We start from the raw sequence: 13,577 nt of genomic DNA on the forward strand, positions 1-13,577 counted from the left end.
TGTGATTGGGGTAGGCTATATTACATGGATTTATTAGACCTTTTCAAATATAGATGTTCTAAAGGTCTGCATCATTGGCTTGTAGGCTATGCGTGGATGCAAAATGTCATGACTGCCACAGCCCTAATCCCAACCCATACTACTAGTAATACAAACCGATTATCATAGCTAGCCACCACGCATGAATCTGCAGGTAGCTAAAGCTAACCAACTAGGTTCAATGTTAGCTAGCTAGCCAACATTAGGCTATAACTAGCAATGCAAATGGCTTTCTGAAATACAAATAATATTACTAAAGAGATCATGCACGTAATGTTAGCTTGGGAGCCAGCCAGCTAACGTTAGCTAGCTAGCTAACAGTATGCTTTAACTTGCAATGAAAATGACTATCTGACAAACTTAGAAACGTGTAATATCTGAAAATGTAGCTAGCTAGACTCTTACTCATATGCATGTAAGCTTCTCCCTCTCTGTCACAGATGCCATGGTTGGCCTTAGTCCGGAGATTTTCGACTCCCTCCGAAAGCAATCAAACGCTATAATTTTCTCCTTTGCTATCATATTCTGCTTACACCGGGCATTCCACTTATTTCAAAACTCAGGCAAGTTCTTCCGTGATAACAACACAAATTCAGGGCAGAAATGTTGAGAGCACTGTAGTAACACTTTTGCAGTTTTTATTGATATCTTTCAAAAAAGCTGCAGGAGAAAGTATTATCTACACATACTGAGCAGCTCATGTTATAGACCGAAGCATGCTACATGGCAGCCCAATCTGAACTCATCTCTCGGCAAGTCCAACCCATCCATCCGGTCAAAAGCAGTGTACTATATGGGGAATAGGGTGCCATTTGGGATGCATTCAGAGGAGAGAAATCACCATTAAAGGTACTGGGAGGTCTGTGGCTGCCTCTAGCTCCTGCTCTAATCAAATGGCAGGCAAGCAGTGTGACAGCTAGCTAGCTCCCTGTAATTCCCTGCTGTCTAGAAAGCCTGTCTCTCAGAAGAATAAACACCTTGCTGTTTCATGCCCTCTTTCTGTCATGTCAAGGACATCACTTGTTTACTGTCTATCACAGGTCATTAGACTAGACAACATGGATAAGCTTATTAAATGAGTGACCTTGTTTGTTAGTGTATGCCTGTGTGCATCTTCTTTCCACGTGTCTGGGCTGGTTGTCCCTCTAATGATGATACTAAATGCTGGAGTGTGTCAGCATGTCTAGAGACCTGTTTAGTCCAGAATACAGGATATTATGCCCATACATGGACTGTAGCCATTTGATTACATCACATCCAACTCAATCGCAACTCAGACAACTCTTTACCTTACCGGAAGGAACAGCAGTTTCCATGGAAACAGCTGAATGAGAAAGGTAAAGACTGAGAGGGAGATGGGGAGGAGGGAGCTGTGAGAGAGACATACTGACCTATTGTTGTGTTCCTCACTAAACTCCTTGATTGCAGGAGGTAATGTGGCCTTAGATACAGGTGAAATGTGGGGTAGAGTGTGGGTTGGAGGGAGGTGTGTAATGGCATTGGGGTGTATTGTGTGGGAGAGACTAGGGTATCATTACACAGTGAATGAGACTGCTTTGCTGTGACGGGAAGCACTGGGAAACGATGTGATTTAGGTTTGTGATGCTTAATGACATAGAAAGCATCCTGTGATCAGTGTGATGCTTGCTATTCAGTGGCATCATCTGCCTTTTTGATTGACAGAGGCTAATGCCCCCTGCTACTGAAGTCAAAGGTTTATCTTTAGAAAGTCTCTGCTGTATAGTGACAGGATTTAGTCCCTGCACCATGGCAACGGTTGCCACTGCCTTTGCCCTCGCCCCCTGTCCTTTTAATTGGCCAGTTGTTTGCACTTGTGGCATCCTTTTATTAGAAAGGTCTGTCGGCTGTCACTCAACAATAGACTGGCTGTGAAACACTGGTGACAGGAAGTCTGTCAGAGGAACATGTCAAGCCTCTCTCTCCTTCTCTCTCTCTTCCCTCTCTCCCTCCTTTCCTCCATCTCTCCCTATCTCCCTTCTTCCCTCTCTCCCTCCCTCGTCCTCTGCGTCTTGATGAAACAAGTGTGTGAGGATATTGTGAGGGTGGTACGGAGCAAGCAAGTGTTCATCTTGAAAATAGCAGTGACAAGAAACGTGGTTGTCACAGACGCAGCAACAGAAACTCCTCACTTAGCCATCCAGTGTAGAGTGTGTGTGTGTGTGTGTCTCGGAGTCTGTGTTTACTGTGCTGAGACATTGGGAGAAGAGAGAGAGAGACAGAGGTAGAGAAAGAGTGTGTATGAGGGGAAGGGAAAACATAAATAAATTGAGAATGACCTATATTGTTGAATTCCACTGCCAGACAGTTCAGCACAGATCTTCAGACGTTCAGTTCAGCACATCCCATCATTCTTAAAAGACTTGCCACTAAAACCCAGCCACAACACTGTGTCTACAGTAGCATGCGTGTGTATGTGTTCATGTGTGTTATCATCATTATTTACATTTAAATTAAAATGGCGGTGTACACAAGTGAATGATTGCTTATGGCTTTAATTTTAGAACAATTACATTGGCTTCTGCTCAAAGAGAGTTCAGTCAGTGCCTCTGCTCTGCTCAAATCGGTGAGTGATTACTTAGCTCTGTGATGGGTGAGTGAGCACCATGGGTCTATCACAGGAGGAGAGATTACACAGACCATTGCTAAGGGGTCTCTAATCTGAGAGTGCATAACAACAACAGTAGGTGAGCAATTTACTAAGTAACAATGTAGACGGGACTCTGATCAGGAACTGGATCAGTGAAACTGTTTGCTCCTGACAGGATCAGACTAATCAGTCATACAATATTAATTAAGATTATTAATGGAGTATCAATGAGGCTGCATGGAAAATGGCAGGCCAAAACAGTCCAGTTGGTAAATATCAGAAGGCTCTGCAATATTTGTAATGCTTCAAGCCTAAGAAGTGTGTGTGTGTGTGTGTGTGTGTGTGTGTGTGTGTGTGTGTGTGTGTGTGTGTGTGTGTGTGTGTGTGTGTGTGTGTGTGTGTGTGTGTGTCGGCATGTATACCATTGTCATAGGGGATTTCTGATGTGACCTTGTGTCAGACTTTGGGTTTTAAAGTATGAATTACATTGTTTATTATGCTGCAGAACTGTCTACTGTCTACCTGCCATGGTGGCACCTCACCAGAGTCTTTCATGCTTTGCAGACCGTGAGTACTGTTTTTAGTTTGACTAATCAGTTGAAGGCAACAAGATGTCTGACCAATGCTCCACCGAGATAAGAGAAAGGCTCCAAGAAATTTCCAGAATTTTTTTATTTTTAATGGTTCTTTCAATCAATTCAAATCCATACTATGATAGGAGTGTGACCACACCAGACTGGAGAGTTTGAAATTGGTAAAATGTAATATCTGGTGTCTCTGTCTTCCTTCTACCCCCCGCCCGCTCACTCCCTAACCACTTCCCAAGGGCACTTGACGGAGGCACCTGTGATCAGCCCTATTAATAGCCATTTTACAGAGAGGACAGAGAGAGACTCCATGTCTTGAAAACAGGGCTGAATTATGTACCTGAAGCAGGACCATAGCCTTATCCGTTATGGGAGCGTCTCAGTCATCAAAAGGAACAGCAGGGTCACCTAGCAATAAAAGGCAAACAGTCTGGACGTTGATGCCTGACATTCCCTCTTGTGGGTTGCTGGTTTGGGCTTTGGTAATGAGTGCCTGGGGACCTGAGCCAGTGTCGTCAGTATTCTGCAGCTCAGGCCCTGACAAGCCCAGTCAGTGAGACAGATGATAGCTGTGCATCATCTTATGTGTACATAAGATACATAAGGTCAGACACTCAATGAACCCCTGATTAACTGCCCTGATGCACACACATGCGCGCACACACACACACACACACACACACACACACACACACACACACACACACACACACACACACACACACACACACACACACACACACACACACACACACACACTAATTCATTAATGAAGTTCCATGGATGGCAGGGAAGTTTGCTGATGACATCAAGGCCTAATGTCATTGTAAGCCCTGATAACTGTGATGTGTGCAGCCAGCCATGGTTGGCTGTGTTGATACTTACCACTGTGGGCGCTAAACCACCGGGGTGCAATGTGCAGGGGCAAGGTGTCTGCCAACGACCCTCGGGAGCCCAGATAGAGCATACCATCCGTGTGATGCCCGCTGCCCGTTTCCTGGTAGCCGTTACCATGGGCGGCGTTAGTGCCAGACCCCCCTCCAGCCCTGTCCGAGTCTGTTCCTCTGGGGGTATAAAAACCAAAGGGCACCGTAGGACTATGTTCTATGCCCATCCCAGCCACAGAACTCACTGAGCGGCTGCGTAACCCCATAGTGCCACTTGGTCGGTAGTGCCCAAAGTGGGCCGAGGGTGCCACTGCGCTGTCATCCGCCGAGACACCGTGAAAAGCACCCCGGGGCCGCCCTGCCGTACTCTGCTTGCCCCCCATCCAAATCGCCCGATACAATTGGGTGGGGGCTGTTGAAACGGGGCTCCCGCAGAGAGTCGAGAGCCGTCACTGGAATCGCCCCCGACACGCCTGTCTGCAGTGCACTTGATCGCCTCTTGCCAGGGACAAAACGGCAGCTTTAAAAAATCCCGGTTGTCAAGTCTGACTAAAGCAGCTGTGTATAACAGACGCAACAGCCCATTTCCCTGACAGGAACATGAGCGACTCGAATGTTTTGATTCAGCTCAACAGAGAAAAACGATCATTTATAGGAGGATGATGTCAAATGAATGACAGAAAAACAACTCCCTTTGATGAAGATAAGCAAAACGCAAAACGTTTTCCCCTCACAACGAATGACAGGACAGCCTGCTCCAAATCACAACAGGGATGATGACAAGCACAAAGCGCAACAACGGTTCCGACAGTCGCGCTTCCCTGCAGTAGGCTAGGCTACCCCCCTTTAATGTTATTATTTTTGTCTTGAAGACTGGTTCAGCTGATCATAACCATATCCATGACAACTGTTGCTGTCAGTCTGCCCGTCGGTCTTTCCAACGACATACGTGTGTCCGGGTCCGCTTGTTCTCCGGTTCCCGGAGATTTGGGTCAATGTATGCCGCTCCCCTGCACTCTCATATCCGCGCGCTCGCTCTCACTCCTTGCTGCTGGTAGACAATGGAGGCGTTCAGTGCGCATACTCGGATTAACAATGTAACGCGTGTGAATAGGGAATATACAGTAGTCTACATATATTCTTAATCACGAGGAATTTATTAAAATATTGTCCTAATTGTCTGTTTATCTTTTAGAAATCCAATGAAGGCGCATGTCTGGCTCGCCCCAGGCTACCAAGTCAGACGAACGCAGTGTGAGCAGAGGACAGAGATTGATATGAGCTAGTAGCGCTGTCATAGCCAAGTTAACATGCAGATGGCACAGCATTCATAATTTTTTTTATGCTGAATTATTGAGATTGTTGACAAATGACAATTAGCAGCCTAAAGGTATTTCCCCCAAATAGGCCTACTGGTTATTGGCATGAATTTATCACTCAATTATCATACAACTGTTTATTACTGGTTTTAAACTATAAATTAAAAAAACAATAAACACTATTAACCATTGACAAACCCTTTATAAACGGTACGTAAATTATTACTGCCGCTGTTTGCTATTAATGAGAAAACTATTATTCATGCATGCATCAAAGTTGAAAGACAAATTATATACCATGAACACATCGTGTGTGTGTGGAATGTATCAGTATGATGAGGATGATCTCTTGGATTTAGGCTAATGAGCAGGTTTGAGTGACAGCACAGTCGGGAGTGACAGACACCTGTCACTCCCATTCACTCCTGCAGAATAAAGCCAGTCTAATGCACAGATTCTCTGATTCTCATATCTGAGGTCAAATAACCCAATTCAGGACATCACTGTTGATGTATAGTCATTGCTGCTGCATTAAACATACACACACACACACACAGACATACTGTACAGGCACATACAGACACACACACACACACACACACTAATTAAAATGCCAATCTGGCCCTCATACCTTCATGGACACTTAATCCACAGCTTCCTATTGGCTCATCCAATCATCCCTTCTCCTCTCCCTTGTAATTACTGCCCAGGTCATTGCTGTAAATGAGTACCGATATGTGTTCTCAGTCAACGTACCTGTTAAAGTAAGAGTAAAATTAATCAAAACAATTAGGGAAATCTACCAACTGCTTTTTAAGAAGGGGCAATTCCATGGTAACAGAATGATGCTGAGACTCGAATTCTTTCACTTTAAAATGTATGTCAAAATGCAGATACAAAGTTTGGTAACAGAATCATGGCACAAAGAGCACAACCCATCATTATGTTACCAATCTTTGAATCTGCATGGTTCTTCAAGTGATTTTGTAAAATCTTCTGTGGAAATTGTTAAAAGTAGTCCTTGTTTATAGAGTTGTATGGTTTGTTTAACCTTGCAATCATTGTTTTTTGTTTGACATGCATTTAAAGTGAGAAATCTGAGTCTGAGGATCATTATGTTATCATGGAACGACTCAAAGGTAGCCCAACGGGGCCGCAAGATGGTGCTATTATTCATTTGAAGTTGTTTGTCATAGGGTTGTTGACAATATTCTGTTGGTTTTTTTGCTTGTCAAAATTATAATACAATTTGTTTTTTATTCCCAAAATGATACTAGCATACTCCTGTCTGAACATACTGGAATAAAATCATTTAAAACACTACACCAGAGAGCATCATTTAGCCACAGAGGATCAGTAGCTGCTAGGAAAACATTTTATAGTAAGCACTTACTGTCATGAAGGCTGCAATTTGGGCAGCGCTTGCCAAATATAGAACAGCTTGTTGCATTGTGGCCATAGTCATATAATCCATAGAAGGATTTTGGAACCTTTAACCCCGGCACTTTGACTGTTAAACTGATGTTTACCCTAGAAATGGTTGCCAATCCTGATTGGAATGGAAACTGCATCTATGGATTATATTTCTATGGTTGGTTGTGGCTGTCAATTAGCTTTTTGCAAATTTCAAAATACAATCACGAGAAAATCATAGCCATACAGTTTGGAAAGCAAATGCCTGCTGCTGAAAATGAATTACTAATCTGTCTGTAGAAGCTAACCACAATATTTTGAGTGATTCTGAGCGAACAGCGCTGTTTTTCAAAGTAACTTATTTTAAGATAGGCTATTGATTTGCACGAGCGCATCGGCCATGACAGGTGAGTAGCCTAGGATTCATCTTCATCATTGGGTGAGTCAGTGTCACTGGAAAGTCTATTTTGTAGCCTACTGCAACCTATAATATATACTGTATATATATATTTACTGAGTATAGCAAACATTAGGAACACCTTCCAAATATTGAGTTTCCCTCAGAACAGCCTGAATTCGTCAGGGACATGGACTTTACAAGGTGTCGAAAGTGTTCCACAGGGATCATGGCCCATGACTCTAAGGCTTCCCACAGTTGTATCAAGTTGGCTGGATGTCCTTTGGGTGGTGGACCATTCTTGATACACACTGGAAAATGTTGAGCGTGAAAAAACCAGCAGCATTGCAGTTCTTGACACAAACCAGTGCCCCTGGCAACTTTTACCATACCCCATTCAAAGGCACTTAAATATTTTGTCTTGCCCATTCACGCTCTGAATGGCACACATACACCATCCAATCAAATCAAGCTTTATTTATACAGCACATTTCAGACATGGAATGCAACGCAATGTGATTTACAGGAAAAAACTATGAAAATAAAAGCGAAAACTTTACTACACAACAAACATAAGATAATAAATCATTTACTGACACAAACTGAACTAAAAAACACCCTAAGGAAAATCACTGTTTTAAGATGTATTTTAAATACTGTATATCCACAGTTTCAGCCCCTTTCAGGTTCTCTGGCAGGCTATTCCAGAGACTGGGTGCATAATAACTAAAGGCTGCCTCTCCATGTCTCTTGGTCCTGGGCATTGAGATAGTTAAAAGGCCTTTGCAGCCTGAATGGAGGATGTTTTATGTACGAGCCGGTCCATAGGGGACGCTAATGTATTACTGGCTGGGCTGACTGCGTCAATACCAACAGGTATTACAACAGCAGGAAAATTACGCCCTCTAGGGGTCTCGGCGCTAGCTCAAAAGCAACCTTGGGCCCTCCACTGGATAAATGACTAATTGCAAATGAAATCACTCACCTCCACTGAAACTTTTATTGTTGTTGCAAAGGAATACAAGTCACCTAAGATAAACATGCTGTCTACTTTATCTTCTGAATTTAATATCGAGAATGTGTTTAATGAGACAGGTGAGCCTATTTATTCAGTGAAAATGTAGCAAGTCTGCTATATATTTTTTAAAGGATTAAGCTAAGCACACGTCTCTCATGTGCTCTTCTCATAATACCATGTAACTACAGGCCAAATGTTTACAAAGCTCTCTATTTTATCCAATTGTTTTGACTGCTGGAAATCGATTGCTCTCGATTGACTCAATAGCCAACCGTTGCGCCATTTCGAAGTTTCGTGCCAAACCAGGGAAGCAAAGTGTAAACACACCAGGGAAGCAAAGTGTAAACACACAGCAGAAGCTAGTAGCTAGCTAATGACTTGTTACTTGGCGGGTATCTACTTTTTAACTACAGTGACATTTTAATGGAGATAGTCGGAACTTCCCCTGCCTCCCTCTTCTCCCTTGAAGATATTTAGCTTCCTCACGAGAGGCTGCCTAGCCGGACAGAACGCACGTTTCCCTGACTTGAATTCCTGTAGAAATCTAGTGACCTGCGGGGCATCCAAGAGGTCGGTCACAAATGTGAAACAATGTACAGTGCATTCGGAAACTATTCAGGCCCCATAACTTTCTCCACATGATCTTACGTTACAGCTTTATTCTAAAATAGATGAAATAGTTTTTTTCCCCTCATCAATCTACACACAATACCCCATAATGACAAAGCAAAAAGTGAAATATCACACGTACATAAGTATTCAGACCCTTTACACAGTTGAAGCACCTTTGGCAGCGATTACAGCTGCCAACCATTTTTGGGTATGACGCTACAAGCTTGGCACACATGTATTTGGGGAGTTTGTACCATTCCTCTCTGCAGATCTTCTCCAGCACTTTATATTTTGACTTTATTTTATTTAGTAAATATTTTCTTAACTTTTTCTTGAACTGTACTGTAGGTTTAGGGCTTTTAAGTGAGCATTTCCCGGTAAGGTTGTATTCGACACATGTGACAAATCAAATTTGATTTGATTTGAGTGAAATGCTCACACTGTGGAGCCCTGATAACCCGCTACCGTGGCTGGTGAACTAGTCATCTTACTACCTGCCAATGCCAAAATGGAAGGTGGCGGGTGTTAATTTTAGGCCCTGACTGCTAGGTTTCATGGGTATTATGACACCACTGTGTGGCTCTATTATACTGCCACTAACGCTCGTCGTATGTGGCAGGGCTTGCAGACAATAACGGATTACAAAAGGAAACCCAGCCGTGAGTTGCCCAGCGATGCAGAACTCCCAAACTCACTTCGAGGAATATACCACTGCCTTGCATGAAAAATCCAGTTTTTCCAGATGACTGTGTGATCTCGCTCTCTGTCGCTAATTTGAGAAAAACTTTTAAACAGGTTAACAATCACACGGAATACCAGGGCGATCTTAAAACATGCACAGACCAGCTTGCAAGTTTCTTCATGGATTTCAATCTCTCCTTGTCTCAGTCTGTAATCTCAACATGTTTCAAACTGACCACCATTGTCCCTGTTGCCAAGAGCACCAAGGTAACCTGTCTAAATTACTATCACCATGTTGCACTCACATCTGTAATTATGAAGCGCTTTGAAAGGCTGGTCATGGTCCATTCAGGAGACTGAAAAGATTTGGCATGGGCCCTCGGATCCTCAGAAAGTTATACAGCTTCACCATCGAGAGTATCTTAACTGGCTGAATCACCGCTTGATATGGCAAATGTATGGCCTTCGACTGCAAAGCGCTACAGAGGATGGTGTGGATAGCGCAGTTCATCACTGGGGCTGAGCTCCCTGCCATCCTGCAGTTCTATATCAGACGATGTCAGAGGAAGGCCCAAAGAATTGCCAAAGACTCCAGCCACTCAAGCCATAGACTGTTTGGCTAACAGTACAGCAGCATCGGCTCTAGGACCAACAGGCTCTGAGACATCAAAAAGAAAGAAGGACCAATGCACTCTTCATATTAATTCATTCAAATGCCTTTATTTGTATGGCAAGTTCAATGGAACAAAGAATTTAAAACTTCATGGCCTTCATCAGGGAGTGTAAAGATAAGATCTTATTTTTAACAAAACACTTTCCAATCAATTCTGATTGAAGAGGGAGTGAATATTCATTGGAGTAAACAAGAGACCGCCTGAAACCCCAAAGCCAGGAGACTGCTAAATTCCTAGACCGCTAAATAGCCAGACTGCTAAATAGCCAGACTACTAAATAGCCAGACTGCAACATAGTCAATTAATGTTACCCAAAATATCTGCACTGACCCTACCTTGCACTGACCCTACACACACACACTAACTACAGTATATACTGTATACACACCATATACTACTCACTCACAAACACTACATTGACACAAAGCCCACACAAATTCACATACACTACATACGCACACATAAACACACACACATACCGACACAACACGAGCACACACACACACACACACACACACACACACACACACACACACACACACACACACACACACACACACACACACACACACACACAGTGCCTTCTGAAAGTATTCACACCCCTTGACTTTTTCCACATTCTGATGTGTTACAGCCTGAATTTTAAATGAATTAAGATGAGATATTGTGACACTGATTCACATATAATACTACATAATGTCACAGTTGAATTTAGTTTTTAGAAATGTTTACAAATAAATTAGAAATGAACAGCTGAAATGTGTTGAGTCAAGTATTCAACCCCTTTTTTTATGGCAAGTTCAGGAGTACAAATTTTGCTTAACAAGTCACATAATATGTTGCATGGATTCACTCTGTGTGCAATAATAATGGTTAAAATTATTTTTGAATGACTACTCCATCTCTGTACCCCACACATACCGTTCTCTGGTAGGTCCCTCAGTTGTGTAGTGAATTTCAAACACAGATTAAATCCGCAAAGACTATGGAGGTTTTCCAATGCCTCACAAAGAAGGGCACCTATTTATAGATGGGTAAAACAAGGTTCAAGGTGAAGTTATCAATTACGCTTCGGATCGTGTATCAAAACACCCAGCCGTTACAATGATACAGGCGTCCTCCCTAATTCAGTTGCCAGAGTAATACTGCAAAAACTGTGGCAAATATTATTTTTTTGAATCCCTGAATGCAAAGCGTTATATTTGGGGCATATCCAACACAACACGTCACTGATTACCACTTCATATTTTCAAGCATGGTGGTGGTTGCATAATGTTATGGGTATGCTTGTCATCGGCAAGAACTAGGGAGTTTTTTACTCTCCCAGATGCTGCACTTCGACAGCCCTGAGAATCCGGAGATTTCACAGGTGGTGCGTCAGGATACAAGTAGGTCTACAGCATGCCCTCAAACACACAATGCACCTACTCCCTGCTAGTATTTTTGTGTTGAAGAGCACCCTGTCTGCCACTATACGAAGGAGTGTGTCTCAGTTGGTGGGACATGGCACTTGCAATGCTCACCCTTACGAATGCATTTTTATGCACACACTAATGTAGGTCGCTTTGGGTCAAAGCATCTGCCGTATAGGCTTATATGAAACAGCTAATTTTATAGATTTTTTGTTGTTGCTGGCATCGGAATCTACTGCATGTAGGCTATATTGATCTTGAACTGCTAAATGTGCTTTGTGCAGCACATGATCCGTTAACTAGACTACAGGATTTCATACCACTCAGCTATTTACCTTTCAAAACCCTGTCGCGTAGAGAAGGCCAGAAGGCTATACTGGAAAACCTGACCTCTGTCAAATAAATTCATAAAAAATCCTACAATGTGATTTTCTGGATTTTTTTCCCTCATTTTGTCTGTCATAGTTGAAGTGTACCTATGATGAAAATTACAGGCCTCTCTCATCTTTTTAAGTGGGAGAACTTGCACAATTGGTGGCTGACTAAATACTTTTTTGCCCCATTGTACATTGCAACACGTTTTTAAACAATATCACCACATAACATTTACAAAAGTACATCACTACTGACAGTGTCTTTCAATATGTCCAATTTACATTAATGAGCCATTTGGGACAGGCACTACAAAGTCAGCCCGATTCCCTTTGCTCGGGTCCTTATCCAGCATACCCAGAAGCTACAGAGATAGAGAGAGAGGAACAGAACAAACAAACAAACAAACAAACAAACAAACATACGCACTCATCCACAACATAGATAAGTAAAATACATATTGCTTGTATTAAATATGAACATTGACATAAGTGTGAAATGTATGTACTAAGACAGAAAAGTTAACTTGTGTGTCGACCCACATTGTTACCTTATCTGATAATGGAGCAGGGAGGAGTGATGAATGTGTGCGTGCGTTAAAGAACCAAATGCTGCCCGCGGCCAGTGACGGACTTCTACGTCGCAATAGCTTTTATGTTCGTAATCTTATTTATGACTATTTCTCATTTGTTGTTGCATTGTCGAGAAGAAACCTGCAAGTGAGCGATGTGTATCATACATATCCCGTGCATACTAGCCTACCTGGTTAAATAAAGGTGAAATAAATAAAAAATACAACTAATACAACTTGAAACGTCATATCTGTCCATGAACAACTCATTCAGTGTTATGTCCCATAGTGGGCCACTAGAGGGTGCCATCTGATCATGTTGTCCTCATTGGGCAAATTTGTTTTGCATGTTCCAGTGCCCAAGAAAAGTGGAGATTTATTTAAAGGACAATGGAATGGTTTAAAGAATAAAACATAAAATTCAACTCACCCGGGGCACCGAGTAAAACGAACTTGCCCGTTGACTAATGTAGGCTACTGTGTTGTTTTTTCACTGGGCAAATCACATCACAGTCATCTTTGAAAAACAACAAACAAGTGAATTCAACAGGACTATTAGTAGATGAATTTGTGTTTCATCATGTTTTTATTAACCTCTTCTTCTTGAGGTATGTACACTCCCCTACGTATTTGTTTGGACAGTGAAGATGAAGCATTTAATTTGGCTCTATACTGCTGCATTTTGGATTTGAGATCAAATGTTTTTGAGGCAACAATACAGAATGTCACCTTTTATTTGAGGGTATTTTCATACGTATCTGTTTACTGTTTTAGTAATGAAAGCACTTTATGTATCTAGGTCCTCCATTTGAAGATGTCATAAATATTTGGTCCCATATCCCTACCACACATTGATTACATCAAGCTTGTGACTCGTCAGAGGCTTTTGACGTTTGTTTTGGTTGTGTTTCGGAGTATGTTGTGCCCACTAGAAATGGATGGTAAACAATGTATTTTGGAGTAAATTTGATTGTAAAAAAAATACAA

General features: G+C 42.3%; 1 protein-coding gene across 1 annotated transcript in view; it reads right to left on the reverse strand.

Annotated features, from left to right (window-relative positions):
- The window catches only part of LOC109889265 (E3 ubiquitin-protein ligase znrf1), a 43,833-nt gene extending 38,433 nt beyond the window's left edge, over positions 1-5,400 (reverse strand). The window contains exon 1 of the mRNA XM_020480573.2: positions 4,120-5,400. Within this exon, the coding sequence (XP_020336162.1) occupies positions 4,120-4,504 (385 nt within the window). The 5' untranslated portion in view covers positions 4,505-5,400. The remainder of the gene's footprint in view (positions 1-4,119) is intronic.
- Between the last annotated feature and the right edge of the window lie 8,177 nt (positions 5,401-13,577).

The sequence above is a fragment of the Oncorhynchus kisutch genome, linkage group LG4 (genome assembly GCF_002021735.2).
Source record: "Oncorhynchus kisutch isolate 150728-3 linkage group LG4, Okis_V2, whole genome shotgun sequence".
Lineage (NCBI taxonomy): Eukaryota > Metazoa > Chordata > Actinopteri > Salmoniformes > Salmonidae > Oncorhynchus > Oncorhynchus kisutch.